Below are 21676 nucleotides of genomic sequence, written 5' to 3'. Positions count from 1 at the left end.
CTAACTTGGACCTGGGATACTGACCTCAATCGTTGTCCCTACAAAGTGTTTGTAGCCAGATTTATCTATTTATAATGATCCAACGTCACCGACACATGGTGCAGCAGACAAACCATCATTTACGGAAAGCTATAAAATCCATGGACAAGTGTGTTACAAGTACTACAGTACATGGACAAGATAAATTCAGCATGCGGTCAGCAATTCTCTTGTTAAACGCTGTTTTCCTTGCATCAGCGCTGGATACACAGGTAATGATCCTAACAATTACAACCATATTTTTCCTCTTCTCGATGTAGTGTAAGGTGATGCAGTTTTGATCTTGATACATAGTTGAGATCACTAAAATGTAACAATTACACTGACCCTTTACTAATTGTATCGGTTAACTTCTTCAAGGAAGCGCTTTTATATTTTCATATTAGAAAGAATCATTCTTTGAGTACTTTGATGTGATCAAGATACGATCAAGGGTGATCCCATTTTATAAACCCGGAAGGGCTTTATGATAGATTTGAACACGCCCGACCGTATTTGATCACCACATAATATTTAAAGAATGATTCTTTTTAAATAATTATTCATTTTTGCATGAACTTATAGTTATATAACGTTCAGCAATTGTACGATAAAAAATATTAAGATAGTCATTGATGAATTGTATGGATTATACATTACAAAACCGATTTTTAGTGTTATCACCGACAAAGACAGTGAAAATGTAAATATTTGGACATAATTTCATTCAGCGCCATCCATCTATTACATGTCCATTGGAAGGTTGTGAAATATCAACATATACAATCATATACATGTAAGTTCCTTGAACATATTCTTTCACTTGTACAGCTGAACTGGGTTTGGGGAAAAGCCGGAGTTTCTCGAGATGGTTTGGAATCAGGTAAAAAAAATCTTATCAGATAAACAAGTTTGTTTCGTCGACTATAAGTGTTCAAACGACTATATAACGATTTCAGTCCATTTTGCTGATGATGATTTTATACGTACGTCATACAGTGAATTGCATTGGCTTTGCTCCATTAAGTCGTTGATCATTCTTTACGTAAGATGTCAGAAACAGGACCACGGCAACCAACAGGAGAACATTGGCGGATTTTGTCGTGGAGAAGGTAAACAGAGACCTACATAAAACGGAGGGACAGATGATCGGTTAGTGTAGACAGATATCCCTCTTCAGAACGATCATTTTCTTTCTAAGAGACATATATTTTTTAAACATTTATATTGATGGACCGTTTACATGCCGTGTTTGTCATACTTTCAGAACTCGTTCGGAAGAAAGAGATTAAGTGTAATAACAATCAACTTCCGGAGGTTCCCATGGCACCAGGAATAAAAACAAAGCTTTCCAAAACGGAAAAACTTATCTTGGTGGACGTATTGCGTCAGATAAACGTAATAAAAGACACAATAAAAGGTAAGCTATTATTGGAAAATTCATTGGGAGATATACATATTTGAGAGGCATTGAAATCTCAGTAAGTCGGCAAGGAATGTCTGCACGATGTGGTGATCGTTTCTTCGTTTTTTGAAAAGATCTCGTAATTACGAGAAAAGATCTCGTTTTTAAGAATTAATCATCTCGTTATTACGATAAAAGATATTATAATTACGAGAAAAGATCTCGTTATTATCAGCTAATTTTCTCGTTATAACGAGAAAATATCTCGTAATAATGAGATATAAGATCTATATGAAATGGTGCGTTGTACTGCTCTACACGTATTCTCTTGTAAAATGGATGAACATATGAACAAATTCATTAAATTAGTGAACGAAATTTCATAAGGAGCAAAGCAGATTGATTAATGAATTTAAAAATATGAAGTACAGTTGTTTAAGACTCCAAAATATTAATATGCAAAAACAATTATTTGCAATACAGATTGTTTATATATTCATACACAATCTATATTTGCAATATAGATTGTGTATAAATATATAAAACACAATCCGGAGTAAATCCTGTATATCCATGATTGAAATTATATAGTTATCTGTAACCAATGGAATTATGTTTTTTATGGCTAGTACTCCCTGGTATTTTGGAGTGTTATTGTAATATACTTTAAAAAGTAAACTTACATGAAGTTCTTTCCCCTTATTCATATAAGATAAAATGTCAAATCCGATTATTCTATGTTGAAATAAATAATGATTGCTGTTATTTTAACACAATCAAAACTGAATTAACGTTTCTTGAAAAAAAAAAGACTGAAAGGTGAACCAATCGACTTAATGGTATGGATCTGATGAATGAGGCACACTTATATATGTATTTTTACACTATAATAAATCAAATAACAACTACTATGTACTTTATCATAACGACATAGTTCTCGCTATTACGAGATCTTTTCTCGTAATAACGAGATAATCAACTCGTAATAACGAGATATTTTTTCGTAATTACGAGATCTTTTCTCGTTTTAACGAGATAAATTACTCGTAATAACGAGATCTTTTCTAGTAATAACGAGATTTTTTCTCTTAATTACGAAATCTTCTCTCGTAATAACGAGATAGTTAGTTCGCAATAACGAGATCCTTTCTCGTAATAACGAGATAAGAATATTTTTTATATGTGGCCCTATTCATCTTTCGTACACAGGTATTGAATCCCTGTAAAATTATGCAATTTTAAGGATTTCTAATTTCAACAATAGTATTTATTTTTATAGATGCAATGGAAAACAAAAAGTTACCGAACTGTTTAAAGGAATGCAAGGCCGGTATGTCAAATCTAATAGACTATAGATTCATTACTTTATCCGTGTCGATCTCTCTATCAGGAGTTGAATTGCACTGAACTTTATTTGTATGTTTTATTTCGATAGTAAGCAAGTTGTTTAACTCCGGACAACAGGAATTCGATATCTCAAAAGACTTCCATCTCTGCGCTTTCATGACACAATACAAGGCATATGGAATCATTCGGAGTATGTATATTCGCATCAATTAAATACAATACAATACTTACGTTAAACATGTAAGTACTTAGGGTTGCCTGTATTCAGTGAATTGAAGTTTGTAGCATTCTGTTGCTAGAGCTGGCCTCTCCACCAGATATATCCGTGTCTGCCCTGGTAGACATCTTGCTTGTACTGACAGACAGTGCTGCTGTGACAGAATACCTCACGATGGCCTATATAAAGGACTTACAAGGTACACACCAGGCGTCTTGGTAAAGGCCTACAATACATAATGCTTACCCACTAACGTATCCTGACGTGAAATCAACCTTGTTTTTAAATTACAGAATACGAGAAGACGGTGAGGGAGAAAACACTCAACGCCTCTCAGTAATTGTTGACGTCAGTCTCACTTTAGCGCTTGAAATACACTACTATTCTAAATTTACTGACACACTGGATTTTTTTGTTTTGAAATTTTGACTTGGATGTCAATAAAATATTCCTGATCTCAAGTTAAGATGGCAGACATCTTCGTGAAGTATGATTTCTGCAAATAAAAACATTCAATGTGCTAAAAAGTAAATAGTATCGATTTCATCATAACAGAGATTAGCACGATTGAAAAAATGTGGCTTCCTTTTAAAGCTGCGTTTTACAAAAGAACTTACGACTTACGACCAAATTAATGAATGCTAATTAATCACAAACTAATCAATGTTTTATTCTCATGGCTGTATAATTTTATTATCAATATGGACTTCAGAGTAGTTGTATAAATAAAGTTCTGTCCTAGTTTTGTTCTTTATATATCATTCCATGAGACTGAAAATATTTATGACTTTGTCGTAAGTTCTTTTGTAAAACGCAGCCCAGTCTGTAGAAATATTTCCACAAGTATTTACCATTGTGTTAAAACCGCCTTTTAATTAAAAATAATGTTTCCCTTTAACAATATATCTCTATAGTATTATTAAAAAGATTATCTTAAAATAAATCAATTAGGTGCTGATCGATAAATGCTGTGAGAGATTAAAATTGAATTTTCAAGCTTATTTTAATGGTTGGTTATAGGATATAATTTTTAAAGATTTATATTATCGATTAATTTCTTAAATTTTTTTTTCAAATAACTTTGAAAATTAAATCCTATTATTGAATGAAACGCAATAATTACTATATCCTATATATGATATGGTCTGGCATGTTATTTTTTAAAGAATTCAAACATGTTTACCATTGATAAAAGAGAGAGAGAGAGTTATGTGCGCACATATTTCGGTAGTTAATACAAATCGTTGACTGTCGTCACTTCACCCCCGGGCTGGGCGGTGTAACCCCTGTATTATTAATGACCATCGCCTGTCAACGCTGGACCTGTCCTGGACTGAACCTTTATCGATCAGACAAGGAACGCTACATACAGGGAGATCACGGATTCACGATACCTGGTCAATCTACCAACCTTGTTTTAAAGTTGACTAAATAATGCATTAAAACATGCAATGTATGGACATCAGCTTATGTTGACTTTTATATTTATGGATGATGGAAAATGAAAAAACAAAAAAAACAAAGAGGTTTACGCTGTACTGTACGAATGAATGAAATAAATAAAAAATTATATTACTGAACAATTTTTGCAATCGATAAATAGTTCATCCCCACTGTTTAGAGGTTTCATTCTTCACACATTCGATACACTCATTCCCCATAAACCCTTGGCTAGCGAAGATGTATAAGTTTTTTAAAATCATAATGATTATATAAATACTAAAAAGCTAAGTACTAGTAATTTCAAATAAAAAGTAAAATCAAGCGATAGCAAATATTCTAATAAATAGACATGCAGTAAAAACACGCAATATTTTTTTTAAGAATCGGATTGTCGACACATCACAAATTCCAGTGAACAAAAGCTGTGATCTTTATCTGTTCGACAGCGTTAAGTGACATGAGAAGACGAGTCCAGCGATAGAACAGGTACTCGTGCGGTGACGCTGCAAGTTCACCCTCCGGTAATCCAGCACCTGTGGGTCGGCTCTAACAGTATCGTTTTCGGGCGAGGTCGTCTATTGATGTATTTGAAAGAGCAGTAATCTTTGGTTACAAACAAATATAATTAATGCAGTGTTGTGTTAACTATTTCCATATCGTTCATTTCAGCGAACAAAGCACTGGCCGGAAATTCTGGGTAAAATTTTGTAAAAATATGGGTTATATTACTTGATTCAAGTAATTCAAGTTGTACGTAGATACATTCATTTTGCACCTAGTTCTCTTATAATGCACATTTCACAAGTAAAGTAATTTTCATTGGCAATTTTATTTTCATTTCTAACCCCCCCCCCCCCCCCCCCCCCAAAAAAAAAGTTGTAAGAGAAAGGAAGTTTTCAGTTGTGATTGAAAATCGATAGTATTACTCAAGTATACCTATCATACTGATTTTACGAAGATGATCGATTATGGAATTCACCTATTCTTTACACTAGAACAAAACCTCTCTGATTAAAAAAAAAGTATCTTGTGAGAGAGCTATAGCGATGCTTTACTTGGTATTGCCCATCACTGTCTTTGGTTGAACACACCGGGTAGAATTACCCAGTTATTGTCTTTGAACTTGAATATCTACTTCTGTCTAAGTCTACACGTCTCTTGCAATCAGCCTCTCTGTCGTTTGCTTTGTGGTGATCACACAAATGTTTTATTATGCAATTGTCAACACCTCCGAGTTCAAACATCTTGTCGACGTGCACCCGTCTGATCAGCTGACCCCTATCATGTCGAGCATGTCAATGAAGTATCGACAAACCACGAATACTGGAGTTATCTTTTTAAATTTAGATAGAAAAATTTAAATGCATTATGACAGAATCAGAAGTACCTTATACAGTAAAATAACGGGTTTGGAAGATCGCCCATTATAAGTTTCCTTCTGGACATTTGAATGGATTTATCAATACTATATCAAGCCCTGGCAAAAAACTACCTTGATGTTGTGTCAGGTTGTATATCTTGACTCAGGTAAAGCTCGCCTTACTAGCGGGGCACGATTAATTCCTTTTATTTTAAATTAAGTAGCGCCAATTGGCAATTTAACTTGGCCTGATACGGACTACCTGGATTTTTTGTTTTCATCTTTACTTCTGACACCTGGGCCATAGGTAGGGAGAAGTGTCGGGATACGCAGAAAACAGGTGGTACACCTATGGATAAATGATACGCACTTTTGGAGATTGAGATGACTGGCAGTGAGATGATTTTATGGACAGTTTCCCTGGTGATTGGGATATTAGTGACTCCCGGGGAATGTGTCGGAATATCCCAGTCCGGAGTTTCGGTTCACCTAGGCCACAGAGACAGGAAAATGAACGTGCAGTATTTTAATGACCTTAGAAGGGATATTGGCGCGGCGGACATGAATGCATTGGTAAGGTAGTCCAAAAACTTATTATCATATTACGAATTTATGAATTAAAAGCAAACAACGCTAGCGCTGTCTACAGGTATTTGTATTCAAGAATGCACACTTAATGTTCTGATAAAAAAATGACAAATATAAGCCCAATTTTCCAGACAAATTTACGTGGATGTGAGCCTTGTAGGAAGTTTCCTTAGTGCCCTGGTCGTTTTCCCCAATAGCACTCAGACGTTGTATAGCCCTTGGTTCTCTGTTTGGGATAACGGTCACATAAACAAGCTTCGATTTATCCATGTTGTCTGACTGTAATAACACAGGAATAACGCTGTCTCTTGTTTTCTCACGTAATCTTTCGTCAACTGCGTCGTCTACACACAGATCAGCAATTTCTGCTTTGTTTGCACATGACGGGGTGCGTGGAAATACCAGGCTATGCAGTCTTTTTTAAGGACCCATATTAAGGGCAATGTTTCACTTTACAAATAAATAGAATGGAAACATTGTGAATGTCGCTGTAATCACGGTAGTCGGGGATTGTTTAAATTTGCTTTTGATGGCCATTATCTCCCAGATTAAATGAATGTGATTGAATGAATATCGGAGAGCAATGTCAGGTGTTAGACGGGTATTTTTATCACACGTTAATGCAATCAAATTCTGATACAGTTGATAGTAATACATGCCTTACTATTGATACACCTGTAATTTACAGTTGCCTGCGATAGTTACTCACAGGCTTGCGATAAGATGTTAAAATAAAGGAGCCCCAATTTGGGTAACCTGAGGAAGGTCAAACAAAATTAGCAGATTTTTTTTCAAGTCAATTTACCATTGCATGTACTGAGATTATCGTAATTTGAGTTTATATTTCTTGTAAAAAGAACTAAAATTTCATTTCATTTTTTCTTAGAATATATCTTAACGGGGCTTTATGCTCTCATTAAGTTTCAGGTCGTAAACATTACCGGTCCATTTCCTTACAGAAGGAACTAGATTTTTACGAAAAAGGGGAACATTAATCAAGAATGCCAAGAATGGCAAAAAACCTGGCGGAGTCATTAAGATTTTGGCACCGCATTAAAATGCAGTGTTTGCACAAATGTGAATTTCATTAGATTCGTACTTTAGAACATGTTAGAATGCAGTGTTTTGGTTAAATTCAAGGGATGAAATCTTTTTGCCCGTATATCACATAACTAAAGTAATGAATAAGATGACGAGAAACTTCACATAATTGGTCATTTTGATCGCCTTTACTCATATTGTTAATCTTGTGAATATTAACACATGCGCCACAACTCTTCTTTAATATATGTACATGTAAATAAAAAAAGTCATTGCCAATTATAAATGAAATCATTTGTTAATTAATCAATTGGCATTGATCAAAATCTTCAATCTGAAATTTTTTGGTAATTAATCATCCTCTATATGTTTACCAAATGTTTTATTTGGACAGAATCTTACAGACTAAAATAGTATAATTACACAAGAGGGACACCTGCTGGGATTAGACAGAGATAGGTCTTTGTTACAGCGTTATTGTAGCGCACTGTTACTAGCTTTCCTACAAGATCCTGTATGTCACTGTATGAAAAAACCATGTGCGCTGTGTTCGTATATTTGTTTGGAAGCTCTGTGGTCCCTGTTTTACACAGTTATGATTGTATGCATGTAAAAGATTACGAAGCACATACCTAAATCTTGTACATAGGCAATTTCGCCACATATGATTCTCATATGTATTGCCCTTCATATGTGAATCATATGTGGATCATATGATTTGTCACATGATTCACATATGATGCCCTTTTTTATGATCTCATATGGAACAAATCATATGATCCACATATGATTCACATATGTGAATCATATGTGGCGAAGTTGCGTGTGTACTAACACAAATCTTTGATGTACATGTACACAGAGTTATAGCGACAGCAGAAATTTAAGATCCAGTGCATTGAAATATCCAATACCGCTATGTACCCTTTTTAAGGCGCCACAGCATTTTGTGGTCAAGTCAAATCCAAAAAATGGATATTCATATAAGAGAATCTTAATGTATTTTAAGTAATGTAAAATGCAAACAACAGGCCAGTTTAGCGTTATTGTAGTTTATACATAAATGATCAACATAGTAATAAGTCATTCTTTTGTGTGGGTTTCTGTGTCAATGCGTTTTGTTCGATGACCTTACGGGGCCACATCTGGGATGTATCTGTACCAGGTCAAAGGACGCTCTATCATCACTATGGCGGGGTAAAAAGGCGACAGTAAATTCCTTTTTCTTCACCCATACAAAACCTCTCTAGCCTAAAGTGAGGGCCGTTATCCATAGAAATAAGTCTGTACTAGTTTGTCGCTGTGAAGGTTTGTTTACTAAGATGAAAGGTAGTTCCTTCAAATAGACAGCAGTAATTAAATAAAGATAACGGTGCATCTATCGTCTTGTCCTGAGCCTTTACCCATTCATATTCCGAATCTACTTTGTTGCCCTACAAAAACAGTAGCAGCTGTCAGAGACCAGGGGGTCATCGGAGAACAACACAAATTAACAAAACAAACTATAATTAATCCTCTAAAACTTTCCATATACCTACACTTCGGTCTCGAGAAGTTAAAAATGTCAAATATTGATTCAACTAACACTGTGACTGTGTATATCCGATTAAGCGATCGTAGCGAAACTGACATGCTTACATCTTCAGCAAGTCTAAATGTAAACGTATACAGCCATAACTACGTCTATAACGATAGATATACATGATTTTATGAAAGTTTGTTTTATATCACGTCCTATAACTTGCAGGCAAACTTGGGGCCAAATTAGAAGACATGCGATTTTAGTTTACTTATTTTTATTGATCAACATTTTTAAAGAACTAAAACTAATTTTGTTACGTTCAGACTTGGGATCTGTCGATTGCTAAAGAGGCCCGGAGGTTGGGCAGATCATGTGATTTCTCCAAACATCCGGACACTGAGTATCCCAGCGCCCTCTACAAACAGCTGTTTGACCCCACAGCTCGACCAGGGGAGATAATCATGAACGCTATTCGGTTTTGGGCCTCACAGAAATCAAACTTTACCCGCTTTGGCTGGAAGTCTTGTGAGGAGAGGAATACATGTGAATATATCAAGGTAGGGTCCCAGCATGACTAGGCTACGTTCTTTATCATACAAATGCCAACTTAACTACCTGGCCGACATCAGCACCTGCAGATATGCACACATTTTTGAATTGCAAATGCACAGGTCCCAGACAATAATATACATTTAACATTTATTATAAAAAACTGACAGACGAAAAATTTTAAGTCCCGAGTCTGAGAATAAATTTATGTAATTATTTTCTTTATAAGAGACATTTTTTAAAGTTAAATGTTGTTATACGGTGTCTTAAATGAATCCTTCAATATACACAAATATATTTCTTTCTTAATATGTTATGAAAAGAGGGTGTCCAATTCTGTAAAGCTGAGCTCCTGTGATTCTTTTGCTGTCTATACCTGTCTGATTATATCGCAACAGGATCAAGTTACATCTGCATTCCGAACATTTGTATCGGTGTCATCAACACGCTTACAGCCACAAAAGTGGGCGATACCACGTCAAACGTCCATGACACCGGGATCGCCCTCTCATTCATAAATTCATTATCGTTAGATTAGATCAGAGAGGTTTATCATCTGATGATTTGCGGGAGGCAGTGTCATTCAGTTCTGTAAAAGCTTTGACAACTAATTTTCTTTACTATGTATACACAAATCGTGCGCCATGGTGAGGGAGCATTGCATTACTATGTGTATACCCATGCAACATTAAATCTTACGAATTTCCTAAAAAAAAAAATCTCACACAAATTATATTGTGGTGAAAATACCATTTTGATTTTTTAAGTTCCCGAACATCTTTCGTTGATGTGAATTTAAATTCAGATATATGAGGAGGGAGAAAATAAAGAATGATGCGGTAAAATCAAACTTCACATCTCACCAATTAACGACTTAATTAAAACAGAAAACATCTTGTTCATGCAAAAATATATACAAATATTTTCAAATATCAATTCAGTAACTAAAAATATACCATTCTAAGTGTTTACATGTAAATTCAAGCAAATATATGAGTAAACACATTCATTATTGTATAATCGTATTTACGATTTACGTTTGAAATGTTCATATATAGGTGTATGACTTAAATTTGTTACGATTTACATTCTGTGATTTAGAAAACCAACACATAATGATATCTTAATTTTAAAGATGATTACTGCAAGCGCAGAGAATGCAGCATGTTCCCTTACTCGGTGTTCACACATACGCAGACAGAGACAGGATGAGGAAGCTAATATGTATTTTGTAACCTGTTTATTTTCGCCGGCGTAAGTCTTCCGTCTTCATAAGTAAACGCGGTGCAGATGAAATAAAAAAAAATTTAATTGTTTAAAAAATAAATGACTGGTCAAGTATGAGGATAAATCATTAAATGATAAGAATATTTTTCGTTTTGCAGAACAGACATGGCAAAACCGCCATTTTCTAAAGGCCGGAAGTGTTCCAGATGCCCAGTGTATTCAGGATGTCGGCGAGGTTTATGTTCTTGTAAGGAAACACTTAATATTTGATCAACTTGTTGAGTAATTAAGATATTATTTTAAAAGATAAAAGAATTAAATCTTAGTAGCTGGAGCTTAATTTGATTTTAAAATATTTTTTTATTATTTGAGTTTCACATATTTTTTTCTTAGAAACTACATGTAAGTTAGCTGCAGGTCTGTAGCTCCCGGTCTGAAAAAATTCGGATAGACGACCTGGGAGCTACAGTGCCTCCCATAGTAAAAAACTGCAATTTACGGCGCACAAAAAATTGCGCTAGTTTTGGACTGATTAATCTCATTTCCGAACATATTCTGTACAGATATTTGATTCCAAAAAATTCCTGGGACAATTTACTACAGATATCGTCACTTCACTTGCCTCTGATATTCTTCTAAACACGATCACCAGCCCTGTAAAGTGAAGTGGTGTAGCTTGTTTACATGTAAAAATGGAGACTCTCGATCTCGACGTGAATTAATATACTTTATTTTCCGAGGTCGGTTAGCATGTTTCAAAGAAAGTCTGAGGCAAGTAAAGTAACAGTATCAGTAGTAAATTGCATGAAGAATTTAATGGTACTAATTGTTTTGCCAGAATTTGTGTGAAAATAAGGTTAATCAGTCCAAAACTAGCGCAATTTTTTGTGCGCCGTAAATTGCAGTTTTTTACTATGGGAGGCACTGTAGCTCCCAGGTCGTCCATCCGAATTTTTTCAGACCGGGAGCTACACACCTGCAGCTACATGTAAGTCTCATAAAAACAATAGTTTTACCAATTTACACTAGCAGAATCGGTCTCTTCAAAGGAAAGAAATATTCGATGAATATTGTTAGGTTATACACAAAAATATAAACCATGTGTGCATGAGGTGCATAAACACACGAGGCGTGTGGGGCGTGCGTGACGTAAACATATTAAAATTGAAGTACACTTTTTGCTGCCGTAATATTATTTGCTAAATTTGTTATTCGTGGGAATGCTGTTAGCCAATACATTTCATTTTAATATTGATACTCTTTTATTTAACCAATAGTTATATCCCTATACTCATTGAACCATTGCAGAATTTTAGAAATTAGATGTTTGGCATATAGATATGCGGCAATTAGTAATCACCATTACTTTAGTTATTGTGATTTTGTTTTTCTCATTAAAAATTCGTCAGATCACTTTAAAATTCATATACGTGCGACGTTTCTCTTGCTTTCAATTACACTTCAACATTTCAACCACATCATTCATTTTCCAAAAAGCGTAAATTTGGCAATTTACAAAAACATGCATTTTTAGTCTCTCTTATGCTACATGCAGCTGTAGGGTCATATGCCACTTCTATTCAACTAAGTGTGTTGACTGTCGACCCCCCCCCCCCCCGCACCATCCCCCTTATTTGCTCACAGTCCACTGGTTTATCTGTCCAAGATCACACAGGTATCCCCGTCAGGGGGCGCTGTGATAAGAGGACAGACAAGACCCCAACTGTCAAACTGACAAAGGGATTGTATAAAAGGGTGTATCTTACTTCTCCTGTACACAATGACACCTGTCAAGTATATCCTAGATTGGCAATCTTTAAGTGTATAACGTCTTAACCAATTCCCAGCAGTATCTAAGTTCACTCCATACAACAATGGGTTAACTCACTAGAAATCACCTAAAGGATTTACGAACAAAGGTTAATTCCTACACATGTATTCATATTTATTTACACCTATTACAATCTTATGAAAAAAATTTCCTTCTTGATTAATGTATATTAATTTATCAATAAAGGGCAAGTTTTATTACTCTACAGATAGTAATGTTGAAAAATTAATACAGTTTTATTTTCATCAATACCGTTTATTTTAGCCCTTGGTAAGCGTTTCTCGAATAAAAAGAAATACCCATCACCAGACAAGAACAGGGTCGTGTCATTACCCGGGGCAAAGGATGTCACGCCCATCAAAGGTAGTCTGATCCAAGGCCACCGCTATCTAGACGCCGAGGGCAACATCCGTATCAGGACGATCCCCAAATACCTGGCCCAGACCGGGCGGGGACCGAGTTACATCTACAGACCCCCCAGAACAAGGCTCCACAGTCAGCGACCGACGCGCCTCAATGACCGGGAATCCCAGGGGAGAGGGGCCGTCCGGGGAGTCCCCGCCCAGGGGGCTAGAGGTAATGTGGTGTGTCATGTAGTTGTCTAATACAAGCTTTATGCCTCTAACATCTAAATATGACGTCGATGGAACAGACTCTCAAAGCAAGACACATTGTCCTAACACACGGGGTGTAGCTGTGGAGAGAGTGAGGTTCGTCGGTAATTTACTTAATATGTTTCTCTAAACGAAGTGGTCGGTGTGAAAACTAAGTCAATTAACAAATATAGAATAAATATAGAAGAACGATAACCAACCATGCATTACTCTAATCAACCTTCTAACATATAAGTCTAATTTCAAGCTGTAAAACAAAGTACATGTACCTAATTATTCCATCTCTGTCCTTATTTTGTTATTGATTTATTATTTGGATGACCGTTACATAACTAATTTCAAAATATATTTCTGCAATTTGAAAAGAAAATTAAGAGAGCAATGATAATAGAGATGGTAAACTCTAAGGTATGTTGAGTTAAAGCGATGATAAGTGTAAGGAATTTTGTTAAGTGCCCCTCATGTAACATATCAAACAGTCAAACGGCAGTCGGACAGGGATAGCCGCTATCATCGGCTTCAGAGGCAGCGAGAGGAACAGCGCAGGCGCGAGGAGCAAGAAAGACTTCGGCGGGAAAGACAGAGGCGTCAGTGGGAGGCCCAGCAACTGCGTCAGCGGGCGGGAGAGACGCGTAGTGAGGCTGAGTACCAGCGACGCATTCTGGAGGAGCAGCGACGGAGGAATGAGGAGCTACGTCAGAGAGAGGAGCAGCGACGTCAGAGAGAGGAGGAGATCAGACGAAGGGAAGAGGAGCGACGGCGGCGGGAAAGACAGCGTGGACGTTCCCAACAACAGGGTCCACAGAGACTAGAAAGTAAGTCGGCGGGTGCTTTCTTTCTGGCTGTTTAATCTATTGCAGCATGAACATCTGCTGGGTCAGTAGCTAGCTATATACCCATCGTTTGAGGTCTGACATCTATAAGAGGCTTAAATTGATACATAGCAAGTATGAACAAATGCTGTACCTGTTTTTATGCATCGCTAAGGTCTTCATTGAATGCAAACGAGAATACATTGTCATTTACATCATTAAAAATAAACTATGCACTTTTGAACAATTGTTAATGGGTGTTAATGCCATTGCAAGACGGCTTGTTTGATAGATGCCTTTATTTATTCAGCATTCCTGCTCTAGCTATATAATTAATGCGGATTCCACACGAACTGAAAGGGTCTGCCAAATTCATGTAGAAATTGCCGTTTCATTTTTAGAACGCATCATTTTTAATAGTTTTTTTTTAGTTTTTAATTTATATAAATATTTATAGCTAAGATATTTTTAATGAAAATGTCGTTTAAATTTAAAATTGACTGAAATTGAACCTTTTTTTGTCACATGGACATGTATAATAACAAAGATATACAGCTCGATGGAAATAATGGAAATAAGCAATGTATATTAAGATGCAATATTATAATTGTACATTAAATTTCAGAATGCTAATCAGAGTTAAGTAGAGGAATTCTGGTGTTGGTGTATACTCTGCAACATTGGCTTCCATAACACAATGTAACAAATCACGCGTATCTAATATACATTTATGTGTAATTAATATATCATATATTGTTATTATGCTGTTTTCTTATGTATAATTATGATACTTATGAATTTTTCAATGAATACTATACACAAGAAATTAAAATATACCTCGTAAATTCTTAAACTGTATAGAAATTGGGTTTTGGGAATTCAGTCAGCATAGTCACATCGTCGACAACCTGCTGTTAGTCTCGTGCGTGCTAGGTGACGACGGAACAACTCGTTGAAGTATTCTCGTTACCATGAATAATTCATGCACTATACCGATTGGTTGCTTCACACTTAATGAACGAATACTTTTGAGAGGGAAATCTATTCAATCATATGAATGCTTTCGCTTGCATTTTTGTTGTTTTAATTTCTTGATATCATTGTTTTATGCCTCCAAAACCTATGCAGAGTTTCGCATTGTAATTGTTCTTGTGAGAAAGATAAATATTCAATTGCAAGAAAACGAGAAAAATTCAAAGAGTTGGCCAAATGTTAAGCCGAATAACTGAGAGTCGCTCTGGGTTACAACTCTGGGTTACAATCGATGCTATAGTCACTGCCTTTCTGAACCCACTGATACAAATTGATGTAAAGAATAAAAGGTACAAAGAATATATTTCTAAGTGTATTCGTTGTAATTTTCAAATCGTGGTAAAACAGTGGTAGGGAATCTATAACATATGAATATTTACAAGGAAACCATCAAATATTTTTAAATGTAGCTGCATTTAAAATATTAATGAGTAATTTTCTAATTTGCTTTTCCAACCGTAAATTGATTACTACGGAAAATCGTATTCCATTTAATGTTTTTGAGATTATAGACCAAAACTTGCATGTATCTTCGCTAGCCAATTGCAAGAGTCTTTTCTCTGTAAAGGATCTAAAGGAGCGGATCTTAAATCCTTGGCTTTCTGGGATGATTGTTATGATAAATAGATTTAATCGCAAATTCTAAATACCCGTCATTAATGTATTGAAATCTTTACTTATGGAATACATCATGCAAAGCAATTACTTCCAATTTCAATTCAAGGCAACGGAACCACACGGCAAAGATGCCTAAAAAGTATATCAAAAGAAAAATTGACGAATATTCCTAGCGCCTGAAGTTTGTTTTACAAAGGAAATTTATGCTCATTTTCTGTTCTTCAAAATTTTAAAATTTATGCGTGATAAATAAATGCTTATTGTATCGGTGTAACTGAAAAAAAACCCGAGTCTCTCACTCATTCATGTGGTACCTACGTCTCTATTTATTGTGCAGGTCCTATGGGCTCCACAGACAAGTTTCAACTGACTCAGGTACACAACACTCTACGGGGGACACAGTTGGCAGAGCTGGTAAGAACAGGGATGAGCGATGTAAACTGAATTTCTTCATTTTCCTTCTTATAGCAGTACAGTTCACAGTTCGACTGCTTCCGCTGTTCTACTGGTTCTTTGTACTCTCTGATATTTGTGTTCTGATTTATGTTTGGCTTGGTGTCCTTTACAGAGCTGGAGCAATCACCTGGAGCGCTGGGCCCGCTATGTTATCCGCTGTGAGATCGAGTACCCCGGTCCAATCGACACCTTCACCAATTTCGGCAAAGTAGACAGGGTCAGTAAATCACACTTTAGAGATCAGTTGATCACACACTAAACAGAGTCAGTAGGTCATACTTTAGACAGGGTCAGTAGGTCACCCACGAAACAGGGTCAGTAGGTCACACACTAGACAGGGTCAATAGGTCACACACTAGACAGGGTCATTATGTCACACACTAGACAGGGTCAGTAGGTCACACACTAGACAGGGTCAGTAGGGGACACACCACACTAGACACTGTTTGAGTAATGACATGGAATAAAAATCTGTTAGTTAATGTGGGAGATCTTTAGAATTGTTAAGTTATTCGACTTTTCATGTCAACACTAAGAAATAATTTCAATTATGTGAAATTTATTTTCACATCACAATGAAAAGATCAAAAATTCTTTTTCGAGGCTACAACTTAATATTACTATTATCTAGTAAGTATTTATGCTTTTTAAGAAATTGTTTCGATACCATTTATGAAATTAAACACATTAAAACAAAATAAAGATAAAATATTTAGATGTTAAAAAGAAAAATCTATTTTTTCCCAATTGATTTTCCGTTGTTCGGTAGATGAGGGTTGCCATTGTTTTTTTTTAATTTTCTGAAGAAACTATGGTACCAATCTGCACTTGTAATACTCTAAATAAAAAATTTGGTTCGTTTTAATATTTTGATATTACCCCCCGGAAATTAACATATGGTAGAATTTATCATTTGTTTTATAATAAAAGGCAGAAAATCATATTGCTAATCTATGAAAACGCTATTGTATTTTTTTTTTAAAAATCTGCTCTGGAGTGTGGAAAATGGCAACTTCCTATAAATTCCTATGTAAATGTACATGTATTTTAAGATGACCTATATAGAGAAACAGATGGCAGATTTTCTTCAAACTTCGAAAATTAACCAGACTTGGTGTATATCATACATGTATATTGTTAAAAAATATATAGATTTTTTCGCAAAGCTTTAAATCGACCTTCTTAACTGCTTATTACTTATTTTATCAATTGATCGTAGATTAAAGTTATGAGCTAAAAGAATATATACTGAGAATAAAAGTAATGGTGTGTGGCAATTGTTTACGACTCAACTCTCATTAAAGAAAGGTTTAATTTTCTAACAGACTAGCCGGGTGTACAATATCATTTACGACTGGGGAGCGGAAGGAAGTGACGTAAATCAGAGACAAAATGTCGGTTGTCGTACTCCTGACGACCGAGAAAAATGTAACCATAACAGCATTGTAAGTCATGTTACATATCGACTAATCTACGTTTAGTGTGAATATTAAAGAGAATGATTAACAGAGACATGATTAACACAATATTTATGCCCCTGCAGTGTAATATTAGTTGAACTATTTTGCATGTCGAAAAAAGATTGATGAATATAGGGGCCTACTAATTAATATTGGTTTAAAAAATTGGGAATTTTATAACTTATGCTGAAATAGTCTTCTTCATTTGTTTTATAGATCCGAAATCCTTTTATCCGTAATTTTGCTTGTGCATCTCTGGACTGTGGTAGTAAAACGCAGCTGACGTGTATATACAAATAATGAATGCTCCCCGGGGAGACTTCAGTGAAGAGAAATAATCCTAAAGAGGAGATCCCGTGTGTGGCCAGAGCTATGTATGAAGCAGTGATGAAATGTAACATTTACTTGATATTATTCCCAAAATGTTGTGATATTAGACTGTAGACATTCTTACCAGCTTGCACGTGTGTTTGTATAACTCAGGCTTATGTAGGCTCCGACTGGTACACGTGTTTTTGACTTTGTAGGATCAGGATACTGGTAGTAGATCTAAACTCAAATACTAGTAAAGATTCAACCAATACCTAAAATAACTGATAATAATTGACAAACTAACTATTATGCTATGTTTCGCTAGAAAAGGGTAAACAATCATGTGCACGTACAATTAGAAATATTTTCATGCGCGGATGCAGAAAATTTTTCCACAGGGGTCCGAAGGATAAGGCGTATTTGCGATAATTTTACTACATAAATTAATTACTATTTTCCAGGCCCCCCGACCCCCCCAAAGATCCGCGCATGACTTTACAGGCCTGTTATTAATTTTCGACAACTTTCGGAATCTGTTAATTTACGCCAAAACACTTTAATACGAGTAGGTATAGAGGCATTGCACTCCAAAATTGCAACACCTATAACGTCCACTAGAATTTGGTTTTCAGCATCAACAGTTTCCTGTCCTTCGTTGATGGGACAGCTGAAGTGGGCGATTGTAGGCCCACAAAGATGAATTAACCTTTTCCCTGCACCATTACCCTCAGTCTGAAGTCGAAAGGACGACCTTATATTTTCTCATTATTTTAAGCTTTGTTTGCTACCATTTCCTCTAAAGCTCTGACCATATGTCATGCATAAACAAGCTCGCTTATTTCCTAGCACAATAATGATATATATGTAAGAGATATGGCGAGATAGCTGACAACTATAATCAAAACTATATTTGTAGGTCATTGAGAATAGTTTTATGCAAAACAGTTATATTTTTAGCAAAACCTGACGGGGCACTGAATACAGAGTCCTTTCCAGATCCACTTTCATCATTAGATTAGCTTGGATAAATTATATATTGTGTACAATTTATTGTATTAAAGAAGTGACTTATATTGATGCTCTTATCTATTTACCTACTGCCTTGATAATGGTCCGAATATAATACCTTACTACAGTACTGCAAGGTTTTTTTTATATATTTATGTGTATGGAGTATTAAGTATTTGAAATCTCTCATTAAGGAATTTCTTTCTAATAATTGTATACTTGTATGTCCTCTGGACCCAAAATTGGAAATGAATTATCTTTGTCTTTATAATATAGGGGCGATAAAGATGTTTTATATTTCTGCTATGTTGCAGCATAATTAAGGATATCCGACCGGAACCATTCGCAACTTCTCTGGCTCTTTCATGATCGAAGTCGTATGGAAATGACGTACATAGGCAACAGTAGAAAATCATTTTATTTAATTTAAAGAATAAGAAACCATTCTTTTAGTATTATGAGGTAATAATTTCGGTCGGGCGTGGTCAAATCCAATAAAGCCCAAAAGGCTTTATGATAGATTTGACCACGCCCCAAACAAAACTACCACCTCATAATATTCAAAGAATGAATTCTTATTACTTATATTATTTCCAATATTTACAATTTACACTATTTTTTTCATGTAGCACATGCTATGTATTACTACGCGATGCAGACAATATAACGTGTCTCGGTTATGCTATAAGACACGCAAATTTTATGTCGCTAATCTTTTATGAAATTCTTGGGTTATAGGCTTCAAAATTGACAAAGACAATTGTAAATGTAAAGACAAGGGGATATGGCGAAGCCTTAACATACGACACGCATTTTTTAAACTCTGCAATAGGAACCAAACCATTTCGTGCCGAGCGTGGACATTACGTCAGTTTAGAACTGTCTAGTAAGAACGATTGTCTATAATAAATAACAACGCTTCCCATGTCAAACATTGTTTATTAGCAATAAACGAATAAAAAAAACAATAAAGCTTAAATGATCCATGTGATCATCATGGAGTTATCAATTACAATAATCACGGGGTTTTACGGTACATCATACAATATTTACTCTGATTGGGTATATATACTGGCATTTACCAAACAGAGGGTTAAAACAACCCAAGGTCAAATCAAAATAAACTGAATAACTGTTGTTATAAAAGACTACTGGTATCACATTATGTATGGAGATACAGAACTTGCTTAAGTAACACCATAATATTATATATAGAGTACTGGAGAACTTTTCATTTCTGAAACAGGTCTTCCAATTTGCTAAATCCAAGTTTTAACTGTAGATTTGAAGATTACAAAATAAACAGGGTCCGGTTTGACAACTCAAACCCAACAAAGAACAAAGGAGACAATTAAAACTACATGTATTCGTTTGTTTCACTTACACAATGGTCCTATAGTTTGTTTGTAATCCAGAAATGCCATTTTGGATATTTTGGCAACCTTCGGTTTTAGAATGTTTTATGTAATAGTTGAAATGAGCTCCCGTAATCAGACAACAAATAACAAGCAATGGTTTAAATGTAAATCACGGATTCGGAATGTTAGAAGACTTCCTGCAATTGACACCCCGAGAAAACCCATTGTCAACCGACGCGAAGCGGTGGATGACAATGCTTTTCGAGGGATGTCAAATTCAATTGTAACACCCCCCCCCCCCCAAAAAAAAAGCACTATTTAATTATTATACTGAATGTCTTAATTTTAGAGAAAATTTTATTGCTTTTATATAGAAATGAGGGAATTCTACGGCGAAGCGTATGCGCATAATTTACGCACATGTAACAATTCATTGTGTTACCCGTTGCCAAGTGTGTTGCTAACGCTGAGGGTAATAGAAAGGATTATCAACTGTGTCTAAACCAATCAGATTTCAGTATTTAATATGAAAGTATTATATCGTCTATTATAGGAATGATAAAAGACTCCCTGTCTAATGTTATCATTATTTGACTATTGAATGTATACAATATAAGACTATTGTCTATTACAGGAAAAACAAAAGACTCCCTGTCTCATGTTATCATTATTTGACTATTGAATGTATACATTATTAGACTATTGTCTATTACAGGAATAATAAAAGACTCCCTGTCTCATGTTATCATTATTTGACTATTGAATGTATACAATATTAGACTATTGCCTATTACAGGAAAAATAGAAGACTCCCTGTCTCATGGTATCATTATTTGACTACTGAATTTATACATTTTTAAACTATTGTCTATTAATACAGGAATATACAAGACTCCCTGTCTAATATTATCATTATTTGACTATGACTATTGTTTATTTAAACAGGAATGGTAGAAGACTCCCTGTCTAATTCTATTGTAATTTGACTTTTGTCTTCAACAGGTCTAGAATATATGGAGATTGGTAGATGAATGCAGAACTAAAAACAGATGACAAACTTAACTCTAAAAATTAAAAAAAATTATCTGACAATCATTAACAAATATCTAAGACCTGGGAATTGTAATGGTAAAACTACATATAAATCAGATTGAAACTAAGTTTTGGCAAAAAGAATTGGCAAGGATTTCCTGAGCCCACTGTGCATGTGTTGTTTTCAATTTGACATTCCTTTGTTGAACTTAAATGTTCTCATCTCAACTTGTTCATTGTCAGAAGGCGTATAAAGGTCAGCACCAGAAAGAATGTGGCAAAGACAAGTAGAGCCATGATGTTTTGCCACAGATCAAAGTCCGTCGTGTACTCAATGCCTTGTGCTTCCAGATAGGCATTCCCAGATTCACGGCTGTAAGACAAAAATAGGTGGATTGCTTGATGTTACAATTTAACTAACATTCT

General features: G+C 35.3%; 3 protein-coding genes across 5 annotated transcripts in view; 2 read left to right on the top strand and 1 right to left on the bottom strand.

Annotated features, from left to right (window-relative positions):
* The first annotated feature begins 6 nt into the window (after window positions 1-6).
* LOC128167055 (uncharacterized) lies at window positions 7-3453 on the top strand. 2 transcript variants are annotated; one of them, XM_052832559.1, is made up of 8 exons: window positions 12-251; window positions 850-901; window positions 1069-1170; window positions 1286-1438; window positions 2703-2753; window positions 2859-2960; window positions 3070-3186; window positions 3281-3453. In XM_052832559.1, the coding sequence occupies exons 1-8, from the start codon at window positions 75-77 to the stop codon at window positions 3325-3327; spliced, it is 801 nt and encodes a 266-aa protein (XP_052688519.1). In that variant the 5' UTR covers window positions 12-74; the 3' UTR covers window positions 3328-3453. The 2 variants fall into 2 exon arrangements, with proteins under 2 accessions (XP_052688520.1, XP_052688519.1); XM_052832560.1 differs by lacking the exon at window positions 2703-2753 and having other exon boundaries at window positions 7-251.
* Window positions 3454-5721: 2268 nt separating this feature from the next.
* On the top strand, window positions 5722-20516 carry LOC128165011 (peptidase inhibitor 16-like). Its single transcript, XM_052829194.1, has 10 exons — window positions 5722-6363; window positions 9265-9498; window positions 10626-10744; window positions 10876-10964; window positions 12813-13124; window positions 13642-13977; window positions 15962-16038; window positions 16193-16297; window positions 17406-17525; window positions 17757-20516. The coding sequence occupies exons 1-10, from the start codon at window positions 6175-6177 to the stop codon at window positions 17838-17840; spliced, it is 1665 nt and encodes a 554-aa protein (XP_052685154.1). The 5' UTR covers window positions 5722-6174; the 3' UTR covers window positions 17841-20516.
* Window positions 19786-21676, bottom strand: part of LOC128165010 (broad substrate specificity ATP-binding cassette transporter ABCG2-like) — a 35103-nt gene continuing 33212 nt past the window's right edge. For both annotated transcript variants that reach the window (XM_052829192.1, XM_052829193.1), the window contains exon 18: window positions 19786-21623. In XM_052829192.1, the coding sequence (XP_052685152.1) occupies window positions 21470-21623 (154 nt within the window). In that variant the 3' untranslated portion in view covers window positions 19786-21469. The remainder of the gene's footprint in view (window positions 21624-21676) is intronic.

This window comes from Crassostrea angulata, chromosome 10 (genome assembly GCF_025612915.1).
Source record: "Crassostrea angulata isolate pt1a10 chromosome 10, ASM2561291v2, whole genome shotgun sequence".
Classification (NCBI taxonomy): domain Eukaryota; kingdom Metazoa; phylum Mollusca; class Bivalvia; order Ostreida; family Ostreidae; genus Magallana; species Magallana angulata.
Note: the sequence above shows the minus strand (reverse complement) of the source record. Positions and strands in the feature narration are given on the sequence as shown.